Genomic DNA, 25,854 nt, shown 5'->3' on the forward strand with positions numbered 1-25,854 from the left:
TAGCAAGAATGTGAAGGCTTTAAAGAGGGTGCAGGAAAGATTTATGTGAATGGTTCCAGGGATGAAGGACTTCAGTTACATGGATAGATTGGAGCAGCTGGGGTTGTTCTCCTTAGGGCAGAGGGGGAGAGGAGATTTGACAGAAGTGATCAAAAGGTGTCTAGACAGAGTAGATAGAGAGAAACTGTTCCTTTTGGCAGAAGGGTCGAGAAGCAGAGGACCAGAGATTAAAAGTGATTGGCAAAAGAAACAATGGCGACATGAGGAAAATCTTTTTTACGCAGCAAGTGGTTATGATCTGGAATACCTGAGAGTGTGGTGGGGTCAGATACAATTGGAGCTTTTAAAAGGGAATGAAGTAAGCACCTGAAGAGAAAAAAAAATTGCAGGGCTAAGGGGAATGGGACTAGCTGAGTTGCTCTTGCAGACAGCCTGCAGGGACACAAAGGCCGGATGGCTTCCGTCGGTGCTGTAACCATTCTATGATTCTAATGTAATAACTGAACTCAGGGTTTTCCTCAATGACTAAAGTTGTGTTTTTATTCTGCCATGGTCATTTATAAAATGCTGCTGTGTAGTAGGACCTGTTATTCTTTTTATGACCATAAGAAAATGTTGCCAGCAAATGGTGACAAAAATAGAAAAATATCTAAAGAGCATTTGGAATGCTGCTTAATATAAATTACAATTTAATACGAACAGGATAAATTACTTTGGAATTTTTTTAGTTCTGAAATTTTACAGTTATTTCTTATTCAAATTATAATTTGGAGAGCACTTTCTTCACACAGTGAAGGTATATTTAATTAGCAGCTTTTACTTCTTATGAGAAAAACATTTATGCAAATAGAAAAGTATTGAATGGCACTTTCAAGATTCTTAAAACACAAGGAAAGTCTGCATGGAATACATTTTGTTCAAAGTACTTTTTAATAAAAAGAATAAATGACCTTTTTAAAATTTGACTTCTTTCAATTTATTTCACTGAATTATTTTCAAGCTAACAATAGATTAGGAAAGAAAAAAAGGAGAAAGAAAGGCTTGCATTTGTACAGTGCCTCATTACATCTCTCAGAAACAATCCAAAGTGCTTCACAATGAATTGCACTTCAAAGTGCATTCACCATGTTATTTTGGCAGGGAGAACTTTGTATCAGAAATTCCTCCATTTATTAGGGGTGGGCAATAAATACTGGTCTTGTCAGCAACGCCTACATCATGTGAATCAGTTAAAACAAAACTAGGCAGAAAAATTAAACGGGACAACGGTTCATCAGTCGGGAATCTTCAAATGAGCAAATTTGAGCCCCTGAATAGATATATCTCCATTTATTTAACAGCTGATCGCTACGTTCCTCTTACTGATCCTGGTGCTTTTATGTCCTTTTCTCCCCCAAACCTTTTCAACTGCTACCACTGGCTTTTCACATCAAATCTTTTGTGAGCTTCAGAATAATTCAACAAGGTCTGAAAAGAAACTGTATGTAAGAACAGTCATAGATAAGAAACTATTCTGTTCCTCCTTAACAGTTGATCAGTGTGTTTCTCTCTTGCTACTTCACACATTTTGGCCAACTGGTCTCCCAACTTATGTAAAAATACTTGCAGTAAGCGAAATACAGATAATTGGTGCATGGATAATTGAGGTTCCTCTGTATTTGCTTTTTGAATCATTTCAACAAGGTGTTTCAAATTTGAATTTGAAATTTGGATTTTCCTCATCTGTACTGCCCAATTTTGAAATTCTGCACAAATCCTACCTCATCAGAGAGGTGCTGAGTTTATGTTCTGATGTACTTTCAGCAGTGGGAGAAGCCTCCCAATTTCATTTTATCATTAGTTTGGGGAGGGGTGGGAGGAATCAGCCCAGCACACCATAATCTTGAGCTGTGTCATTGCGAATGGCTGTCATGTCATTTGACATAGATATCCAGGTTTATTAAGTGGAGATAATAATCCTGTAGGTAATGGAAGTGACTCAATAATATAAAGGTATGTGTACTGTAGCTATTTCTAAACTATTTGTTTCATATTTTTCTCCTATTAATACTAAGGCTGTTGTCATGCAGACCCCCACCTGTCTAGAATGAGGCAGATTAATTTTGTCATATGAACATTGATTTTAAACTGTTGCTGGAGTGAAGAAATGACTTGTTTGAAGATCACCAGACACTGGGCTGGAAGGACATTTTCATACTAAGAGATGCTGCTTGTGGAGACAAAGGGCTATTCCCTGCTCCAATTAATGCAAATGGATTTTGATCACCAGACATTGAAGGTGTAAAAACGTGCATTCCAGGCACTGCTAAGATGATACAATCCACAGAGCCAGGACTGGTTAAACCAGCTGGCCACATGACTAACTGGCTGGTCCAGGTTTATTGAACTAGCCACAGGACAGTTGAAATTCAGAAGGAGTGTGCAACTGAAGCTGGAACAAGGAATTCTCTCTCTCTCGCTTTCCCCCAAGCCACAGAAGACACGTAAACCTCGAGAGAGAGAGAGAGAGAGAGAGAGAGAAAAGACTCCTACATCAGATCAAGCTGAAGTGTGAAACTGGGTCCCAATGAATTGCAAGACTTACTGGCAACCAAAGATTCCACATTGAACTTAAAGGACTGTAACTACCAGATATTGCCTCAAACTTTTCCCCTTTATTCCTTCTACTTTTTCTCTCTATCTGCGTGTGTGTTTATTGCGTATGCATGCTAGCATGGTCATGTCGCATATTCGTAGTCGTTAACCAGATTTGAGTTTAAGATTAATAAACCTCTACCTTTCTTGTTGAAATCTAAGGAAACCTGTTTGCTTTCTTTGCCTTACAATTGGAGCAGTGAACCAGGATTCACTAAGGGGAAGCTAAAAACACGGTGTTTTAAAATTAAATCCTGTTATTGTTAAACCAGACAAAGGCTGAAAGGGAACCCCCCGAGACCCTGTCTTGCCTGGTCGTAACACTGTCCTGAACATCTATAACAATCAACATTAATTTCTCATTCACTGCTAATTTCCACACGACAAATCCCTCTGGAAGAAGAGATGGTCCTATGAAGGGATGCCTGAAAGATGTCCTGTCCCTAGATGCTGGTACTTGCATAACTGCATCCAAGATAGAAATGAAAATACCGTGATTTCATACACCATGAATGTTGGTGGAGGCTTCTCTTCCTAAAGGAAGCCGAAACACCAAACACAATAGCATAATTTAGGATACATGAATAGCTGGCTAACCAATGAAATGTGACAGAACATAAGAAATAGGAGCAGGAATCGGCCATACAGCCCCTCGAGCCTGCTCCGTTATTCAATACGATCATGGGTGACTTTCTGCCTCAACTCCACTTTCCTGCCTGCTCCCCATATCCCTTGATTCCGAGAGACTAATAATCTGTCTATCTCAGCCTTAAATTTACTCAACGATGGAGCATCCACAACCCTCTGGTGTAGACAATTCCAAAGATTCACAACCTTTTGAGTGAAGAAATTTCTCCTCATCTCAGTCCTAAATTATAGACCCCTTATCCTGAGACTGTACCCTGTGTTCTAGATTCTCCAACCAGAGGAAATAACCTCTTAGTACCTGTCAAGACCCTTCAAAATCTTGTTCGCTACAAAGAGATCGTCTCTCATTCTTCTAAACTCCAGAGAACATAGGCTCAATCTACTCAGCCTCTCATTATAGGAGAAACCTCTCATCCCGGGAACCAACCTAGTGAAGCTCCGCTGTACCACCTCCAAGGCAAGTATATACTTCCTTAAATATGGAGACCAAAACGGCACACAGTACTCCAGCTGTGGTCTCACCAAAGCCCGATACAATTTAGCAAGACTTCCTTATTCTTGTACTCCAATCTCCTTGCACTAAAGGCCATCTGCCATCCTAATTGCTTGCTACACCTGCATGCTATCTTTCTGTGTTTCTTGTATGCGTACACACGTCTCTCTGAACATCAACATTTATATTCTGCTTTTCTAATCTTACTACCAAAGTGAATAACCTCATACACCCCCACAATATACTCCATCTGCCACCTTGTTGCCCACTCACCTAACCTGTCTATATGTCTTTGCAGCCTCTTTGTGTCCTTCTCACAACTTACATTCCCATGAGTCGTCAGCAAACTTGGATACATTACTCTTGGTCTCTTCGTCCAAGTCATTAATAGATTGTAGATCAGGATAAGACTGGCAATGTACAAATTAATAGGAGTATGGTAGCATAGTGGTAATGTACCAATGGACTAGTAATCCAGAGGCCTAGGCTAATGCTCTGGAGACATGGGTTCAAATCCCACCACAGCAGATGGTGAAATCTGAATTCAATTAATAAATCTGGAATTAAAAAAGTCGAATGGTGACCATGAAACCAGTGTCAATTGTCATAAAAACCCATCTGGTTCACTAATGTACTTTAGGGAAGGTAATCTCACCTGGTCTGGCCTACATGTGATTCCAGACCCACAGCAATGTGGTTAACTCTTAAATGCCCTCTGAAATGGCCCAGCAAACCACTCAGTTCAAGTACCAATTAGGGATGGACAATAAATACTGGCCTAGCCAGCAACGCTCACATCTCATGAATGAATAAAAAAAAGTAATCCAGAAGCCTGCAATAATGATCCAGAGACAGGAGTTCAAATCCCACCACAGCATCTCGGGAATTTAAATTCAGTTAAATAAATGAAAATCTGGATAAAAAGCTAGTATCAGTAGTGGTGATCGTGAAACTACTGGATTGTCATAAAAACCCATCTGGTTCACTCGGGAAGGAAATCTGCTGCCCTTACCCAGTCTGGCCTCTATGTAGCTCTAGACTCTCAGCAATGTGGTTGACCCTTAACTGCCTTCTGAAATGGTCTAGCAAGTTACCCAGTGGTATAGGGGTGGGCAATAAACGCTGGCTTTGCTAGAACACCGACATCCCGTAAATCAATTGAAACAAAATTATGCAGAAAAAGTAGTAAAAAGGACAATGGTTCAGCAGCGGGCAATCTTCAAATGAGCAAATTTCAGCCCCTGAATAGGTATATCTCAAAAGGCAAAAAGGGGTGCATCAAAGAATAGCATTCCACAGGTAAAGAGCTAGAACTAAAGTGAAACTTAAAGAGAATCAAATGACAAAACTAAAGCAAACAATAATAAAGAAATGGGGAATATGGAAAGTGAAGTTGGGAGGTGAAAGAGCAGCTACTGCGTGTCCTTGATAAGTATGTACCTGTCAGGCAGGGAGGAAGTTGTCGAGCGAGGGAGCCGTGGTTTACTAAAGAAGTTGAAGCGCTTGTCAAGAGGAAGAAGAAGGCTTATGTTAGGATGAGACGTGAAGACTCAGTTAGGGCACTTGAGAGTTACAAGCTAGCCAGGAAGGATCTAAAGGGAGAGCTAAGAAGAGCAAGGAGAGGACACGAGAAGTCATTGGCGGATAGGATCAGGGAAAACCCTAAGGATTTCTATAGGTATATCAGGAATAAAAGAATGACTAGAGTTAGATTAGGGCCAATCAAGGATAGTAGTGGGAAGTTGTGTGTGGAATCAGAGGAGCTAGGGGAAGCGTTAAATGAATATTTTTCGTCAGTATTTACAGTAGAGAAAGAAAATGTTGTCGAGGAGAATACTGAGATTCAGACTACTAGGCTAGATGGGATTGAGGTTCACAAGGAGGAGGTGTTAGCAATTTTGGAAAGTGTGAAAATAGATAGGTCCCCTGGGCCAGATGGGATTTATCCTAGGATTCTCTGGGAAGCCAGGGAGGAGATTGCAGAGCCTTTGTCCTTGATCTTTATGTCGTCATTGTCGACAGGAATAGTGCCGGAAGACTGGAGGATAGCAAATGTTGTCCCCTTGTTCAAGAAGGGGAGTAGAGACAGCCCTGGTAATTATAGACCTGTGAGCCTTACTTCGGTTGTGGGTAAAATGTTGGAAAAGGTTATAAGAGACAGGATTTATAATCATCTTGAAAAGAATAAGTTCATTAGCGATAGTCAGCACGGTTTTGTGAAGGGTAGGTCGTGCCTCACAAACCTTATTGAGTTTTTCGAGAAGGTGACCAAACAGGTGGATGAGGGTAAAGCAGTGGATGTGGTGTATATGGATTTCAGTAAGGCGTTTGATAAGGTTCCCCACGGTAGGCTATTGCAGAAAATACGGAAGTATGGGGTTGAAGGTGATTTAGAGCTTTGGATCAGAAATTGGCTAGCTGAAAGAAGACAGAGGGTGGTAGTTGATGGCAAATGTTCATCCTGGAGTTTAGTTACTAGTGGTGTACCGCAAGGATCTGTTTTGGGGCCACTGCTGTTTGTCATTTTTATAAATGACCTGGAAGAGGGTGTAGAAGGGTGGGTTAGTAAATTTGCGGATGACACGAAGGTCGGTGGAGTTGTGGATAGTGCCGAAGGATGTTGTAGGGTACAGAGCTGGGCTGAGAGATAGCAAATGGAGTTTAATGCGGAAAAGTGTGAGGTGATTCACTTTGGAAGGAGTAACAGGAATGCAGAGTACTGGGCTAATGGGAAGATTCTTGGCAGTGCAGATGAACAGAGAGATCTTGGTGTCCAGGTACATAAATCCCTGAAAGTTGCTACCCAGGTTAATATGGCTGTTAAGAAGGCATATGGTGCGTTAGCTTTTATTAGTAGGGGGATCGAGTTTCAGAGCCACGAGGTCATGCTGCAGCTGTACAAAACTCTGGTGAGACCGCACCTGGAGTATTGCGTGCAGTTCTGGTCACCGCATTATAGGAAGGATGTGGAAGCTTTGGAAAGGGTGCAGAGGAGATTTACTAGGATGTTGCCTGGTATGGAGGGAAGGTCTTACGAGGAAAGGCTGAGGGACTTGAGGTTGTTTTCGTTGGAGAGAAGGAGGAGGAGAGGAGACTTAATAGAGACATATAAGATAATCAGAGGGTTAGATAGGGTGGATAGTGAGAGTCTTTTTCCTCGGATGGTGATGGCAAACACGAGGGGACATAGCTTTAAGTTGAGGGGTGATAGATATAGGACAGATGTCAGAGGTAGTTTCTTTACTCAGAGAGTAGTAGGGGCGTGGAACGCCCTGCCTGCAGCAGTAGTAGACTCGCCAACTTTAAGGGCATTTAAGTGGTCATTGGATAGACATATGGATGAAAATGGAATAGTGTAGGTCAGATGGTTTCACAGGTCGGCGCAACATCGAGGGCCGAAGGGCCTGTACTGCGCTGTAATGTTCTAAAAAAAAAAAGGGCTAAAATGCAAAAAGGAAGAGGCTAACAGATGAAAGTAAGTAAAAATTATAGATTTTTTTAAGCACTAGAAATTAGAATGTAACTGTCGAAGAGAATGTAAAACAACTTTTGTAGATAACTGTGACGATATTGTATTTAGTAAAATAGCAAATCTTGAGTAGGTAAGTCACAAAGTACCCTAGGCTGTTGAAGGAAGTCAGAGAGAAGATAACAGAGGGTCTGACCACAAATTTTCAAGGCTTCTTAGATGTACAAATTGGGCAGGAGACTGTCAGACAACCAATGTAACACATCCATTTCAGAAAGATAAACCAGCCTTCTAATTTAACAGTTAATTTTACATGATTTGGGAGAACACTTAGAATCCATCATGTGAGATCACATTTTTAAAAAAGCTAGGATTAATCAAGTCAGCTCAGATTTGTTAAAGGCAAATCCTGTTAAGGACAGAATTCTATATTTTGAGCAAGTTACTGATTTTATAGATAAATGGAATACAATAGGCTTTTCAGAAAGCATCACAAGACTTATTCCAAAAATCCAGATGTATATCAGTGAAAATAAAACAGCATAAGATGCAAAATGTTTTGACAGACAGGAAGCAAAGGGTAATGTTTGATGGGCATTGCTCCAACTGGAGAGGGGTTGGAGGTGGTGTACCCAGGATTTAGTACTATGTCCATATTTTTATTTGTCTCTCTTTCATATGGACCTGGGCTGAAGGAGTAGGATGATTTTTTTTACAATGAGGACTGTAAAGGATAGCAGCACATAGACAGGTTACTGGAATAAATAGAAAGGTGGCAGATATTATTTCATGCCATGAAGTGTAAGGTGATGTATTTTGGGAGGAAAACAAAGAATGGATTCAACTCAATGGAAAGATTCTGAAGGGTGTGGAAGAATAGAGACTCTTCTGGGTTCAAATGTATAATTTTCGGAAAGCTCGTAGGTAATAAAGCTATAAAAAAGGCCAATAGCATGGCAGGTTTTATAAATCACAGGCACAGAGTAAAAGGGGAAAGAGGGTCTGATAAATTTCTGCAGGCCACAACTGTACACAATTTTCCTTATAGAATGGATTAAAGCCATGAAGAGCATATAGATTCACCAGGCTGATAGCAGATATGAGAAAATATAGTTATGAACAGAGTCTTGACATACAGGGACTATTTCTACTGGAACTGATGCCAATAGAAATTCAATAGAGATGTTTTAAATTATGAAGAGTTGTAATAGGGTGAATAGGGAAAGACTATTTCCTCTGATTGGGAAACAGTGATGAGGGGCTATCAAGTTAAAAGACAGATTAGAAGAACTTTCTTTATGCAGATAGTCACTGCAGCATGGAATGTTTTGTCGCAGGGAGTCACTGTGGCAGAAACCATTGTGTCTTTCAATGAAAGAGTATGTAAACGTTTGAAATGGAGTAAAGTTCAATATTATGGAGAAAGAGAAGTGTGCTCAATTTTAGATTGCGCTAGCAATGAGCCATAGACATAAGCCTTGAATTGCTTAATTACAATTTTAACCATTATCACATTCTTCAACTGCTCCATCCTTTTAGATTCGACTTAAATGCAATATTCATCCCCACCACTACTCTCCTCTTTCGATCTGACCAAATCTACACCTGAAGTTATGCTAATGAACTGATCTAGGAAAACTGGTGGCAACTTCCATTCGTGTCTGTCTAAAACCTGCCAATAGCTGTTTAGGCAGTAATATGCCAAAGCGGAAAACCTAGGTTGATGAGTCAACTATTATTCCGAAAGCCCCTTTCAGTTTCCCTGTGCTAATACATTTGTTGTATTCTTACAATGCAATTTTTCACCTAATCTGAAATACTTTATATTGGTCCATACTGAATTTAATTTGCTATTTGTCTGCCCAATTGCATAACTGATCTAAGTGCTACTGTAAACGTTACTACTAATTTGTTATTTCTCTCATTATTAAGAGTCATTTGCAAATCTGACAAGGGTACATGTGGTTTTGCAACCAGATTATTCATGTAGATTAGAAACAATAGGGGTTCAAGACAGATTCTGTGCAGAACTCTACTTAACACTTCTCCCAATCTCATGTAAGAACTTTCAAGAGTACCTTCTGTTTTTCCTTTTTTAAACCAATCTTTTATGTTCTACCTTGGACTCCCAAGGCATTTAAGTGTTTAGTTGGACATTTTTCATGGGAGATCCAGGTCTTTGGTTGGAGTTCAGACTTCTTATAACTGACTATAAAGCTACTCTCCTGAACTGCGGAAACCAACTGCTGAACTGTGGTGTCATTAGACACCTAATGGAGAGATATGATGGGTTAGTTTTCCAGATACATAAATATGTGAAGGCAAGCACCTTATGAAGAGCCTGGGTGCTTTTGAAAGGCCAAAAGTAGGTATCTAGTTCTGGTAGCTTTGCACCATGATACGGAACCTGAAAAGGTTTGGAGATGAGCTTAAATGGTAAAAGGAAAATTGTCAGCTTTTCAGTCTATAACAGCCAGTTAGTTCTCTGGACATACTGCCTGTTTCAGAAAAAGCTAGTCTATAGTCTCACAAATTGATTGATGTAGGACCTGTACATTTTTGTACTGGAAACCTTTCCTGCTCAAAGAACTGGTTTAAAGTAAACTATCCCTCCTTGTCCTTCTTGACCTGTCTGCAGCCTTTGACATGGATTACCACACCATCCTCCTCCAATGCCTCTCCACTGTCATCAAGCTGGATGGAGCAGCTCTTGCCTGCTTTCATTCTTATTAATTGTAGCCAGACTATCACTTGCAATTGTTTCTCTTCCTGCTCCCATATCATTACCTCAGGTGTCCATCAAGGATTTATCCTTAGCGCCCTCCTATTTCTCATCAACATGCCATCCCTCAGAGACATCATCTGAAAGCACAGTGTTAGTTTTCACATGTACACTGATAACACCCAGCTCTACCTCACCACCACCTCTCAATTTCTTCACTGTTGTTAAATTATCAGATTGCTTATCCGGCATCCAGTAGTGGATGAGCAGAAATTTCCTACAATTAAATATTGGGAAGACTGAAGCCATTCTTTTCAGTCTCTGCTCCAAACTCTGTTCCTTAACTACAAACTCCATCCCTCTCTCTGGCACCAGTCTAAAACTGTTCACAACCTTGGTATCATATTTGACTCTAAGATGATCTTCCGACCACATATCCGCACCATCACTAAGACTGCCTATTTCTGCCACCATAACACTGCCCAACTTCGTCCCTGCCCCAGCTCAGCTGATGAAGCCCATAATTCATGCCTTTCTTACCTCTGGATTTGACTATTCCAATGCATTCTTGGCTGGTCTCCCACATTCTACCCTCTGTAAACTTCTGGTCATTCAAAACTCTGCTGCCCGCTTCCTAATTTGTACCAAGTTCCGTTCACCTATCTTCGCTGAGCTTGCTGACCTACATTGGCTCCCAGTCAAGCAATGTCTTGATTATAAAATTCCAAATACGTCCACGGCCTCACCCCTCTCTATCTCCTCCAGCCTAACACCCTCTGAGATATCTGCACTCATTTAATTCTGGCCTCTTGAGCATACCTGATTTTAATCATTCCACAATTAGCAGCCATGCCTTCAGTTGCCTAGACCCTAAGCTCTGGAATTTCCTCCCTAAACACCTCTGTCTATTTTGCTTTCGTCCTTTAAGACACTCCTTAAAACAAACATCTTTGACCAAGCTTTTAGTCATCTGACCTAATATCTCTATATGGCTTGGTCTGATATTTTATTTTGTAATGCTCCTGTGAAGCACCTCAGGACGTTTTGTGAGTTAAAGGTGCTATATAAATATATGTTGTTGTAATACTCTTGAGCTCAAGGATGGATGGAATTCTATGCTTCTTGGGAGCTACAAAGTACCAGGAGTACAAATCTATAAGTAAACACATTAATCCTGTGCTCCTGCAGGAAGCATGCTTAAAGGTCTACAATATTACAGCACCTTTCAAGCTCAGCTCCCTGCTTAGAGTGTAGAATTATTAAATTTATCATTTACTCTCTTCTGCAGGGGATGAACTCATTTGATTGTCCCAAAAGTTAGTATCTGCCCAACTTGATGTTGGTGCCATTTGGATCTGGTTAGATTCCTGTCATTAGATTAGTAACTTAGTTCATATGCTTGGATTTGTAGCTTAGTGGCTTGTCATTAAAATCTTATCTTGGGTATTTTTTGTTTGGGAAAAATTGAAAGGACAACTACAGAATCAGCAATCTGAAGTGATGTATAATGGGGATGTGAGGATTAAATTTAATATTTCCAAGTTTGCAGATGACATAAAACTAGTTGGAAGTATGATCTGTGTGGAGGATGCAAAGACGCTTCAAGGGGGTTTGGAGAGGCTAAGCAAGTGGGCAAAAATTTGGCAGATGGAATACAATGTGGCGAAATGTGAGGTTATCTACTTTGGTAGGAAAAACAGAAATACAGAGTATTTCTTAAATGGAAGAGGCTGGGTAGTGTTGAATTTCAAAGGGATTTGGGTGTCCTTATTCATGAGTCTATGAAAGCTGACATGCAGGTACAGCAAGCAACTAAGAAGGCAAATGATACGTTGGCCTTGTCATGCTAGGCTCCCACCTGCCAAGAATGAGGCATATTAATTTTGTCATGAACATTGATTTTAAACTGATACTGGAGTGAAGAAAGGACTTGTTAAACAGATCAGCCATGGCTGGAAAAGACATTTGCAAATGAACAGACGATGATTGGAAGGACAAAGGACCATTCCCTGACACATTCAACCCACAATGGACCTTGATCACCAGGTATTGTGTGTAAGAGGGGCATTCCAGAGACTGTTAAGGTGATACAATCCAAGGCGTGGTCAGACCAGTCACATGACTAAACGGCTTGGCAACCTGGGTTTTTCTGAATTGTACAAACAGTTTGAACTCAGAGTGTCTGTTTGCTCTTGGACTGAGAAGATCTCTCCTGTCTGCTCCCATCTCTTTGTCACAAGCCTCTGAATCCACTGAAGACACATGAACCCCAAGAGAGAAAAGTTTCCTACAGCGAACAAGGTTTCAGAAGAATACTGGGCTCCAACAAAAACTACCTACAATCAAGGACTCCACAGTGAGCTGGAAGAACTGTAACAAAAACTCTTCAGATATTGCTTCAATCTTTTCCACTTTATTTTTCTTCTGCTCTTTTCTGTCTCTATTTGCGCGTGTGTATTGGTAATGTATGCTAGTGTGGGCACGTCGTGTATCCATAGGTGTCAACTAAATTAGAGTTTAAGGTCAAGTTTAATAAATTTAAACTTTTCCTCTTTAAACCTAAGAAAGCCTGTTTGTGCTGGTTTCTTTGCCTTATAATTGGAAAGCGGTGAACAAGGACTCACCAAGGGGGAGCTAAAAACAGTGTGTTTAAAATTAAACCATGTTACAGTAAGACCAGGTGAAAGCTGAGAGGGACCCCTAGACACCTTTCTCACCTGGTATAACAGCTTTCATTGCAAGAGGATTTGAATATATGAGTAAAGATATCTTACTGCAATTATATAGAGCCTCGGTGAGACTGCGCCTGGAGCACTGTGTACAGTTTTGGTCTCCTTACCTAATGGAAGATATACTTGACATACAAGGAGTGCAACTCAGGTTTACCAAACTAATTCCTGAGATGGCGGGATTGTCCTAGGAGGAAAGATTAAATAGACTGGGCCTTCATTCTCTGTAGTTTACAAGAATAAGAGGTGATCTCATTCATTTTACAGGGCTCAAGAGGATTGATGCAGTGAGGATGTTTCCCCTGGCTGGAGAGTCCAGAACCAGGGGACGCAGTCTCAGTATAAGCGGCAGGCCATGTAGGACTGAGAGGAGGAGGAATTTCTTCACTCAGAGGGTGGTGAATCTTTGGAATTCTCTGCCCCAGTGGGCTGTATGTTCAAGTATTTTAAGTATGTTCAAGACGGATATCAATAGATTTCTCCATATTAAAAACATCAAAGGTTATGGGGATAGTGCAGAAAAATGATGTTGAAGTAGATCAGCTATGATCTCATTGGATGGTGGAGTGGGCTTGAAGGACTGAATGGCCTACTCTTGCTCCTATTTCTTATGTTCTGCTAACTAATAGTATGCCCTTAATACTAGATCCCATCAATTTAAAGTACAGCGTCTATTTATCGGAAGAGAGTGGGGAGTCGGACTAGCTGAATTGCTCTTGCAGAGAGCTGGCATGGATTCAGCCTGGCTTCCTGGAGAATTAATGCATTTGCTATGTATATATTTGAATCAAATTCTTCCTACACAGCATTCTGTATTTGCTGACTAAAACAACAATAACATGCATTTATATGGCATCTTTAACATTAAAAAAGGCCCACGGCACTTAAAAGAAGCATAATCGGACTGAAAAGGATACCAAGCTAATGAAGGAGATGTTAGAAAGGGTGACCAAAAGCTTGGTCAAAGAGGCGAGTTTTAAGGAGGATCTTAAAGGATGAGGAAGATGTTTAGGTAGGGAAATATAATGCATAAGGCCTAGATGGCTGAAGGCAAGGCAGCCAAAAATGGGGTGGAGAGGGGATATGCACAAGAAATGAGACCAGAGGAGCAGTTTGGTAAGTGTGGGAGGCAGGGTTGTAGAAAAGGAAAAAGTCATGAAAGAATTTATGTATGAATATGAGAATTTTAAATTGAAGGGAATGAGACCCTTGGAGTTAATGTACGACAGCATGGATGTAGGGTGAGGTGGGTGATGAATGAATAGTACTTAATGCAGTTTAGGATAAACCCAGCAGGGTTTTGGATGAGCTGAGGTTTATTGCAGGTGGAGGATTGGGGGGTCAGCCAGGATCACATTGCAGCTGTTGAGTTGGGAAGTGACAAAGGTATGGATGAGGGCACCAGCAACAGATAGGCTGATACAGGACAGATTCACACCATGCTACAGAGGTGTAAGTAGCCAGGTTTTGTGATGAAGCGTATAGGTTTAGAAGATCAGGTGGGGATCAAACAGAACACCAAGGCAGCAAACAGTCTGGTTCATTATGAAATAATGGTCGGGGAGGTGGAAGGAATCAGTGTCAACAGCACAATGTGACATTTGATTAGGCTATTTCAATGCTGCAACAGGGGCAGAAACCTGATTGGAGAGATTTGTATATGGAGTTGTAGGAAATATAGGCATGAATGTAGGAGGAAACAACACGCCCAAGGAGAGGAAGGTTTTAGATGAGATGGGAGTTTACAAGGACATAAAGGTTGAGGATATGTAGTTTGAGGAAAGAGTAATGACAGCAGTTTTGAAAGGGAGAGCAAGAGTAGGTGTGGACAGAAAACCACTTACAATGTCAGCTAGCAAGGGAAGGTGGCAGAAGGGAAGCTGGGCAGTCAGCTGTTTAGTGAGAATGGTGTGAAGGGAACACAATGTGGGTCTCAAGGACAAGGTGAGTTTGGAGAGGGCATGAAGGGAGACAGTAGAGAAACTAGTAAAATTCACAGGTTCAGGGATATAAAGAAGGAAGTTGGCTTGATCAGAAAAGGGAAGAGGAGTGCAGACGAATGGATGATCTCAATCTTAATGACAAAGACGTCGATGAGTTCCTTGCACTTCTTATTGGAGGTGAGGGTGGAAAGGGAAGGGATAGGGGCTTAAGGAGATTGTTGGCAGTAAAAGAAAACTAAAAACACCCTTTAAGCTAACCAAAGCTAAAACACTAAAACAATTAATCGTATATATTTGTGCAGTATACAATTAGGGCTAAATTGTGGCGAGTCGAAGAGACTTAGTAGTTGGCAGGAAAAAAGACAGAGGCGCAAGGGGAGAGCCAACTGTGCAACAGCCCCGACAAACAAATTTCTCTGCAGCACCTGTGGAAGAGCCTGTCACTCCAAAATTGGCCTTTATAGCCACTCCAGGCGCTGCTTCACAAACCACTGACCACCTCCAGGCGCGTATCCATTGTCTCTCGAGATAAGGAGGCCCAAAAGATACAATTAGGTTAAGCGGCTCTGGAGATTCTTGCTCCTTAAAATTTAGTGGTCGCTTCATTTCCATTTATATGAAAGCATACCCTATTCTTGCAGTTAATGGCCTAGAGATTTGCAGAGGCCAGCGCGATCTGTTGCAGGGAACAATCCTTGTGCCAGAACGGGTAAGGTTCAAGGCACACTCGATATTGGGACTTGGGACTCATTTACATGATGCCGACATCTGCTGGGTGCCCAGGCGGCTCGTCAGCAAAGAAAATTGGATTTCAGTTCACTGCTGCACCTGCAGTGATCCTCAGGTAGGTCGGGGGAGAGAAGGTGGGGTTGGGGAAGGCAATAGGTAAAGAGGTGATCAAGATAGGGAATGATTGGGAAGGGTTTAGCAACAGTCTTCAGCACTGACGTTGACCTGGGAGGACACTTTTGTGCCTCACAGCTCCACATTCAGGTTAAGTAATATTTAAAAAATATAACCTTTTAGGTGGCTGTCTCCAGCAGTCTCTTTAAGGACTAGGCTGCATATATACCACAGACAAGGCTTCAAACAGGCATTAGGCTGCCCATTTGCATCTTTTGTTGCCTTTACCAGTACGGGAGGCAGTGCACTTCTGCTGTATAATGAGCTTGTGTGCCATATTAGCTGCTTAGGCCCCTGTTCTGTGCTTGAAAAGTGGCTGCGCCTCCATCAAACTTCTTGGTTAATGCATTTTGAGAACTTGGCAGCGCTTGAGGGTAAGCTTTAGGCCTTATAAGGCTGAGATTAGATTGGTTCAGTTGATTCAGTTTGTAGAACACTTCGTGCTTAATAGTCAGGGAGCTTTTGCCACATGGCTCACATGTCCACCTTGGATGCATGGTTATATCTGGTTATGCCTACAGGTTTTGTGACCTTAAAAAAATCTGCTCATTTAATTTGTATACATCAGTGTTGCTTTTCCCTTTCTACATTTCTCACTCTGGTATTCAGCCTGTTTCTCGGTTATTTGATTATTGTATTTGTCACTCTTACTCTTTATGTTTCTCTATTATTCTCTTCTTGTGTCCATTTTATTTGTGTGTGTCTCTCTCTTACTCTGTGGTGCTTCCTCTGGTATTCCAGTGATCTCTGCCAACTGCATTCTTTTGTTCCAGTGATCTATAATGGTAACCTTTCCCCTCCACCCCCACCCCCCCACCAAACGTGATTTTTCACAGAAGTATTACAGATGTAGGAGCTAGGACCAGAGCAGAAGAAGGGTACAAAATGGAGAGTGGGGAGTAACTTAAGCCGGCAACAGATAGCCGTGGATGAGGGACTTATAAGAATGTGCTTGTCCTCTGTCTTCTATACATATTTTCTTCGTATTGGGTTAAGCTACTGCCTCTGGCAGTGGAGACTGTATCCTGGTTGCAGCTTTTAATTTTGTGTGGGGATGACATGATGGAATAAGTGGAAGACTGAACAGGGATTAATTAAGGATTGATTAATTAATGACCTCATAGTGAAGGCGCCCCTAGGTATCAGTGACCAGAAGATTGAATTTTACATTCAGTTTGAAAGAGAGAAGAGTGGGTCCAAGACTTGTATTTTAAACTTAAATAAGGACAGTTATGAGGGCATGAAAGCGGAGATATATTTCAGAATACACAGAATAGATACTTTCGAATGAGGGGAGGACTCACCATCTGTGGTCAACTAAAAAAGTTAAAGATAGTATCAAAGTTAACAAAAAAGCATATCATTACGCAAAGCTCAAGTGAGAAGATTGGACAGAATATAAAAAACAGCAAAGAATGGCTAAAAGATTGGCAAGGAAGGAAAAATTAGAGTATGAGAGAAAGCTAGCTAGAAATATAAAGACAGATATAAAGAGTTTCCACAGATATTTAAAAAAGAAAAGTTAACAAAGTGAGCATTGGTCCGATAGAAAGTGAGTCTGGGGAATTAATAATGGATAATATGGAGATGGCAGATGAATTTAACAGGTATTTTGTATCAGTCTTCACTATAGAGGATACAAGTAACATCCCAGATGTAGCTGTAAGTCAAGAAATGGAAGGGAGGGAGGACCTTAAGAAAATTACAATCACCAGGGAAGTGGTACTGAACAAATTGTTAGAGCTGTGGGCTGACAAGTCCCCGGGTTCTGGTGGACTTGATCCTAGGGTCTTAAAAGAAGTGACTAGTGAGATAGTTGATGTGTTGGTTTTAATTTTCCAAAATTCCCTAGATTTGGGGAAGGTTCCATTAAATTGGAAAATAGCAAATGTAAGCCCTTTATTCAAAAAGGGAGGGAGACAGAGAGCAGGAAACAACAGGCCAGTTAGCTTAACATCTGTCTTAGGGAAAATGTTGGAAGCTATTATTAAAGACGTTGTAGCAGGGCACTTCGAAAAATTCAAGGTAATCAGGCAGAGTCAACATGGTTTTATGAAATGGAAATCATGTTTAACCAATTTATTAGATTCTCTGAGGAAGTAACATGTGCTGTGGGTGAAGGGGTGGATGAAGGTGGATGTACTGTACTTAGATTTCCAGAAGGCATTTAATAAGGTGCCACTTCAAAGGTTATTGCGGAAAAAAGTGTATTTTAGTAATTTTAACCGAGTTAGAGTGATAAAGCTGATAAACTTATATCTTTCTTGTTTAAACCGGTTCATTTGCAACTGCAAATAACGTGCAGTGAGGAAAGGCTCACTGAGGTGATAAGCTAAAATCACTGTGTTTTAAAAGATAAATCCTGTTATGGCCAAACCAGGAAAGGGGCAAGAGGGGAGCTGAGACCCCTTCCTCACCCGGTCATAGCAGATGTGATACTGATGGACGATAACACATAAATTTAGTATGACACTCAATATTCAGAGCGCGCTGTTTTGTTAGGTGCTGTCTTTTGTATTAGATGATAAAACAAGGCTGCTGCTCAAGCAGATGGAAAAGGACCTGTGGCACTATTCAAAGGAAAAGAGGGAGCGCTTCTGATCACAGCCAATATTTTTTCAACCAATCAATACCAAAAACAAATCATCAGATCATTCATCCATTTACTATTTGTGGGGCCTTGCACACGCAGATTGGCTGCCATGTTAACCTACATAACAGAGAATACAGTTCAAAAGTAATCCATTAATTTTGTAGTGCTTTTGCACATCTGAAGATGCTATATAAATGCAAGTTCTTTCTTTTCTTTATCAGTGATAGTGCTTGGCCATTACATTTTATATAGTGACTACAGTCATTGGCAGAAGCTATAAAGACATTCTGGTCCTGAAATTCTTTGGAACACAAGCCCAGCAGTTAAGCTAGGAGCATACCCACTGGTGTCCTCTAGAACTGAACCCACCAGAATTTGTCACATTTCAGTGTAGTGGCTTAGCCCCCCACCACACCTTCCCTTGTTTATCTGTGAACTTTGTTTCTCTTTGTTATATTGCTCTCTATTTGCAGTTTTTATGACTGCCTTAGAAACACATAATGGAATTGCTGGCAGTGTATTTAAAAGCGTGCTACTTGGTGCTGGGTTTAAAAACAGGCTTTGCAGTTTTACTTTTTTTTGTATATGTGTTCTAAAAAGAAAGTAACGAGTTCTTTTTTCCTTTTTGAAGAGCCTTATTTGATGCTAATTGAGTTCCATAATCGGAGTCCTAAAATAGAAACCTGAAAGAATAACTGTGCTGATGAAAACTAAATAATTATAATCGCATTTGTTGAAACTGTGATGGCCTATTTATGCCAACCTACAAACTATGATAACATTGAAGATTTGACCCAATTCAATATTGGAAAATGCAATGATTGGAAGATAAATACAATCTTTCAGCTGCGCAAAAACAAACTGATATAATTGCGCTTGTTCTCGATAAAATAAAGGAACGGAGACCACATGTAACATTACCCATCTTGACTGCCATGACACTACAGTGTTGATTTTTAAGCATGTGCCCTAATAAAGAAAGTAACAAGTTCTTTTTTTTCCAAAGTACCTTGGCTGATGCTAATTGGGCTCGACAATGAGTCCGAGAAGAGAAACCTAAAGATAAACTGCGCTGATGAAAATGAGTAATTATGACAATGGTAGAAACTGTGAAGGACTATTTATTTTAACCTACAAACTGTGATAAGATTGAAGAACTAACCCAATTCAATATTGGGAAATACAATGACTAGAAGACAAAATCCAATCTTTCAATTGGGGAAAAGGAAACTGATGCATTTGCGCTTGTGCTTGATAGTATACATGAACGACAATCACATGTAGCATCACTCATCCCTAACAACATGACGCCACTTTATATGGCAGTTGAAATACAATGGAGGGAATATTATGGAGCTGACAGGCGTCTCGGCAGCTGGCTGGAGAGCCGGCAAGAGACCCACATTGCCTCCTTTGGGGAAGGCCTGCCATATGACAAGCCAATCAGGCCACCAGCGGGCCTTTCCTGAGATCAGGACCCCAGAGGCGGGAAGTCCCGCCTGTAAAAATGCTGTTAGCCAATCAGCTCTTTTGCTCAGCAGCACCATCGGAGAGGCAGTGGCTGATGCCAGAACAGCACCAACCAGAGGCCCAGGATCGCAGAGCGACCCAGGCAAAGGTGAGTGATGGTGGCAGGGTTTTTGTGGGGGAGAGGGTTATAGGAGGTCGGCAGCAAGGGCAGGGGTTCGCTCCTTCCCGATACCAGGTCCCTCGATCAGGCACTGAGTACCTCTGAATGAGTGATGAGTGACCCCCGGGAGCCAGCAAGCAACCCCACATGGGTTGACGTGTTGTGCTCTCCATGTGATGACAGGCCTGCCCGCTGCTGGGTTAATACCAGCAGCAGCAGAAAAAAGCCCTTAATTGGGCAAAATCATATTACATCATTCAGGAATTATATCAATATTGAAGCATGTTTCATGTAAGTTGGTTTAACCAAACAAACTGGACGAATTTGCGCAGCGGTCTTCCTGAGAAATTGACATTCCTCCCATATTTTATCTTTTGATAAAAAATTGTACACTGGCTGATATATTGGTGTAATTGCACCTTTTCCTAAACTTATAAATTGTCATTTTTTTTCCAAAAGCAACTGTAAATCCTGTTCCTAATGGACTTGTATCCAATGGAGCTGCATATCCGTTGGCAAATTGTAACTATTAGATGTAATATAAACTACTTTACAGCAATATCAATGTGCATGATTTGTCCATATCTCAGCTAAAAGTGAAGTGTAGGTAAACAAGGCCAAAAAAGCCCTACCCCACCATATTATTTCACCCAATATTTCAGAACCCTATGAGGCTTCCAAAGTGCTGGGCAGATAAGGAGGAGAAAAAAATAGCTGGAAGATTTTATGGGTGCATTTGCAAAGTGCACAACTCAAGAAAGTCAAAAATGGAATTTCATAATTGGCGCATGCTAAACAACAAATACTACATTTTAAACAGTTTAACATTTTAATGTCAAAGATTAACATGAACAAAAATAATACCAGTAATAACACAATTTTAAAAAGAAGCAAAATCCACACAGAATTCCCCAGAACAATAGTTAAACTGGCACACATATTTCCATAATTTGTAGACATTTGATAAGTAGGCAATTGTCTTTTAAACCTCAGTTGAGAAACCAGACTATTTCAGATTCCCATCATCAATGGTAGCCAATGATAACTGTGGATGAATTAATTTCCTGTCTTCCCCTCAGCCTGTATGAAGAACTGATGAAAATCAATTCATTTAGGTATGAGAGAATCATTATGCTCCAACAAACAACTTTTGTAGATGGCCGAAACAAGTACCTAGCAATACTGCCAGTTTTGCTGTATACTTTTTTAAAATTTAAAAACACATTAATCTAACAATGAGTCAATAAGATAGAATCAGTAGTATCACAATTTCTTAAGGTATAGAGCATTAAATGCATTTTTTTAAGCTTGGTCTGTCAAACCTTTCATTTGCCATTACTTTTAATTTGTCCAACAATATTAGAAGTTGATGTATTCTCAAAAGTGACAAGCAGTTCCCTTGAGGCATGGACAGGAAACAAGAGCGTTTCAGCAGTACTGAAAGCCAACAACAAAGTTAGGGCCTGAAATGATAGCAGACCAAGCATCAGTGATAGGCTTGGAGTCAAGCATAAATCAACCAGGTTCCTTACTCAGGGAGGGGAAGACTGCCACAGCTAAAAGCTAGTTTTTAGGAATTACTGACTGAATATTTAGTGTGAATACTTATAAATTATGTAATTTTAACCTGAGTTGGTGCACAGCACACTCCTACCAGAAATATGTTCACTTACTCATTAAATACCAAGTCTGGTGCAAAGTAGAGCATTCTGGAATTCACAATTCTATAGGACCTCCATCCCATTGCGAAGACCATAACTGCCATCCACGAATACTGTATGAGACTCATTTGGTCATCCACATGTAAATTGCGAAAACCTGCAGACAAGGAGCACTTCTGCTGAAATAATGTTAAATTATAGTACACAGCTGTGCAAAGAACAGACCTTCTTAGGAGATAAGCACAAAAAGCAAAATTAACAATGGCGCAAATGCATACACAGATATTTGAAGTTTTGTGCACTGATCAGACTGCATATTTTTAACCACAATCTCAGACTCATGTGGTTAATTTACATTGCTCGTATAGATTCACGCTGAATTCAAAAGGTCTTTATTTTTTCACTTTATTATAAGCAAATAAGTCTTAGTATAACCATCTTAGCTACATAAGCCATTTCCAGAGCAGCTTCTAACAATCAAATGTAGTTACCGATAATTTCTTGAGATGAACATGAACTACATCTAAACAATTCCCCATTGGAAAAAAAATGATTGCTTAGGCATTGCTGTCAACAAATATGTGATAGTGGCCAACAATGTTAGAGGTGCAAAATAATGGTGTTTGCTGCTGTTTCCAAGTCATTTCCAAATTGCTGCAAGATAAATTTATTGCATGGCTGCGAAAGCACTCAATTCATGCAGTAGGGCAATTAACCCAAAGATCAGACACTTAACAATGAAGTGCCCATATTGCAATACTAACACATCGCTTGTTCAATGCATTCATTTCAAATGATTTTATGCTGCTGCAGAGCTTGCAGTGAGAAAATTGAACGCTTCATTTAAAGGTTAACTGCAAATATCCTTTCCACATTCTATATTTTAATGTACTATGGGGACTGCATTCAATATACCACCAGTACTGGATCTGGTAGAGCTAGACCAATAATAGCAGTAAATAGCTTGTGCTGTCAGATGGCATGCAAAATTCACCGCCAAATACCATTTTTCTATTGCAGTGAGTCTCCCATATTATGTCCTAGTAATGATGGTGAAGGTGTGCCTAATGATGTAAGGTTTAGCAGGAAAGCATTAATAGGTGCCATCCACTTGAGAAAGATCACCAGACAATCAAACATGCATTTGGCACAATAGATGTCAAAGTCAGCCTGATCCTCAACTTTATGCATAGGACTCCTTCCAAGCTAGAACTGGGGATGTCTACAGTTTCAGCAGCTTTCTTTCCACAGATGTACCATCAAACTCACAGATACATTATTCAGCAGAGCTTTGTTTCATCAGATTGGTCGTTGATTAATAGAGGCAAAGTGACCGGAAAACACAATTCTAAAAAGATATCTGGGAATCAAGCAAGTTAAGTCCAAAGGATTATGAACTGGATCCATGCTGGCATTTGGGCAACCTGTGCATAATGCTGCGCCCATAATGAACCAAAAAGATTTATAGCATCTCACTGCGCATGTGGTATCTGACCACCAGCATAAAATCAGGCAGGCCAATGCTTACTTACCCAAAGGCTTTCATGATGGCTTTATTTTAAAGCTGTCATCAATATCACTCTTATATGAAGTTCAATAAAGAGTGGAAAGATTGTACCAACAAGATCAAGGTTATCCTATGTAAATCAGGCCACAACACCTAAATGCCAACAATGGACAGAAGCAGAATGCAAGTACATCAAAGCTTATGCTGCAACCAGAATGATCAAAGCTGTGCTTCACACATCTCGACTGATCGAAATCAGGCTTACAATAAAAATCCCCCCCCACCCCTACCGCAGTGTTTAACAGTAACAATCTGCATGGTCCACGATTTCACTTGAAAAGGAACTTCAATGTGCAGGTCAATGTCCAGCATAGCAAAGCCACGAAAGAGTAAGAGAGCAAATATGTCAATGAGGAATTAGCAGCAGTGCCAGCAATGGAGCAAGGAAGGCTGCTGTGCCTTCCTAGGAGTACCATAACTATATCAGTTTTTAATGGGACAACATATATCTTCAAAATAAATGTGTTGAAGCCATTTTCTTCTGCAATTTCATGCTCAATTGTTCAAATACATTCCATTAGCATTTTATGTTGGGTTCCTGTCTGTAGTAAATGACAAATACCCATCACAATGAATGCAAGGCACTTATTTCCCTTATTATGTAGTGTCAATTTGGCAACTTGACCTGGCATGGTACTGTTAGTTGATACTTATACTTCTTTCAGATATTTAACACATAACCTACCATTGCTTCTAAGTTGATTTCTTGTGGAAGCAGTTAAGAGCGCAAGCAGGCAGCAGGGTTTCATTGTATCAGCTGAGAGTCTACTGGCTAGACTTCCTTGGGATGTATACTAAGGGCCCTGCATGTGAATAAAGGGTGTCTAGGACTGTAATGACTAACTGATGTTACCAGTATTAAGCCACTTCCTCTCATGCCTGGCAAATAACTTACTTCTGAAGGGAGAGGGGACAATACAGACTGTGTCCCTCCTCTTCCTGACTGTTTTTGGTAAGGTATGCAGCATCTGGCCTGCAAAAATGACTTTCCTCAATTTGTAATACCCAATTCTACAGCAGTTTTAATAAGTAAACATATGTTTTGCTTAACTTCAGGACCATACCACTTTCTAATCGGAGTTTAGAAACATAGAAAAATAAGAGGAGTAGGCCATTCAGCCCTCCCAGCCTGCTCCGCATTCAATACGATCAAGGCTGATCATCCAAACTCAGTACCCTATTCCTGCTTTCTCCTCCGATCCCTTGATCCCTTTAGCCCTCAGTTTACAGCTGACTAGGAGCTCAAATTTTAGCGCACTGACCTAAAACAGCAAAATTGTTTGAATAAGTAGCAGGCTTTGTTATTTCAGTAAACCACAATTAACCCTTCGATAGGATACCAACAGTATGTTCCAGGCATATCTGTTAACAATACTGTACCATCTTACATGACCGTAACATCACCCAACTCCGGCCGTGCCTCGGCTTATCTGTTGCTGTATTTATGCCTTCATTACCTCTAGACCAGACTATTCTAATGCACTCCTGGCCAGCCTCCCACATTCTACCCTCTGCAAATTTGAGTGAGGTTATCCAAAACCCTGCTGCCCATGTCCTAACGCACACCAAATCCCGTTCACCCATCGCCCCTGTCCTCACTGACCTACACTGGCTCCTGGCTAAAAAACGCCTTGATTTTAAAATTCTCATCTTTGTTTTCAAATCCCTCCATTACCTCACCCCTCCCTATCTCTGTAATCTCCTCCAGCCTCACAATCTATCATGCATTTGGCACAATAGATGTTAAAGAGATCTGAGCTCCTTTATTTCTGGCCTCTTGAACATCTCTGATGTTAATTGCTCCACCACTGGTGGCTGTGCCTACAGCTGCCAAGACCCTAAGCTCTGGAATTCCATCCCTAAATCTCTCCAACTCTCTACCTTCCTTTTCTCCTTTAAGACACTCATTCAAACCTACCTGTTTGACCAAGCTTTTGGTCTCCTGCCCTAATGTCTCCCTGGGCTGAATCTTGTGTGCCCGCTGCTGATGTTGGCGGCCGGCAAAAAAAAGGCGGCCCGCACGTTGTGGAACTGCCGCAATCTTCCGTCCAGCAGCTCATTTGAATAGCTGGAGTGGGCCGCCGCCACCCCACCCCCACTCCCGGATTACATGGAGGGGGCGGGCTGTCCGTCCCCGCCAATGGCATCAGCTGCTTGTGTGCAGGTGCTGACGCCATTTTTAAAGGGCTGTCAGCCCTACTGGGAGATTTAAATATTTAAAGATAACGTGAATAAAAAAAACATTTATTTTGCCCCTCTCCCAACCCCCCAATAACCATAAAATTATTTGCCCTTCCCACCCCAAACACTTACCTGTACAATCTGACCTTCCGCCGTCAAACTGCACAAACTTACAACTCCACCATCCCCTACACCCATGACGTTACTTTGATCCCGTTCCCCCACCGCCTCACGCACTGAGAAACCTATCTCCTCCCCCCTCAACAGTGTGCACCTTGTTTCCCTGGACGGAGATCCAAAGACGTGGGAGTGCTGGCCACCGGGCCGAAGGTCGGAGCGGGAACTCAGGCAGCGACATAAGTAACAGTAATTTATTCATTTTCATTAATTTAAATATTCAAATGGGGGTCCCATTGCCGAGCAACGGGGGGGGGGGCCCGCCACGAGACTCGCCGCTGCCGGTAATATCAGGCCGAGCCCTCCCGGCGTCGGGTGCGTGGCGGTCCTCTCCCGGAAGTATCTTCAAGCCCCCCCCCCGCCATGGAACCCGACGCTTGGGGGAGAACTAAATCCAGCCCCTTATATGGTTCTGTGTCATATTTCGTTTTATATTGCTCCTGTGAAGCACCTTGGGATGTTTTATTACATTAAAGGCACTATATAAATACAAATAAAATACAA

The 25,854-nt window shown here is 41.1% G+C and overlaps 1 protein-coding gene across 3 annotated transcripts in view; it reads right to left on the bottom strand.

Moving 5' to 3' along the window:
• ar (androgen receptor) overlaps nt 1-25,854 on the bottom strand; it is a 402,038-nt gene that overhangs the window by 57,175 nt on the left and 319,009 nt on the right. For 2 of the 3 annotated variants that reach the window (XM_068047213.1, XM_068047214.1), the window contains exon 5: nt 21,438-21,582. The exons of the other annotated variant lie outside the window; for it this stretch is intronic. In XM_068047213.1, the coding sequence (XP_067903314.1) occupies nt 21,438-21,582 (145 nt within the window). The remainder of the gene's footprint in view (nt 1-21,437; nt 21,583-25,854) is intronic. 3 annotated transcript variants of the gene reach the window in all.

The sequence above is a fragment of the Heterodontus francisci genome, chromosome 15 (genome assembly GCF_036365525.1).
Source record: "Heterodontus francisci isolate sHetFra1 chromosome 15, sHetFra1.hap1, whole genome shotgun sequence".
NCBI classification, from domain to species: Eukaryota; Metazoa; Chordata; class Chondrichthyes; order Heterodontiformes; family Heterodontidae; genus Heterodontus; species Heterodontus francisci.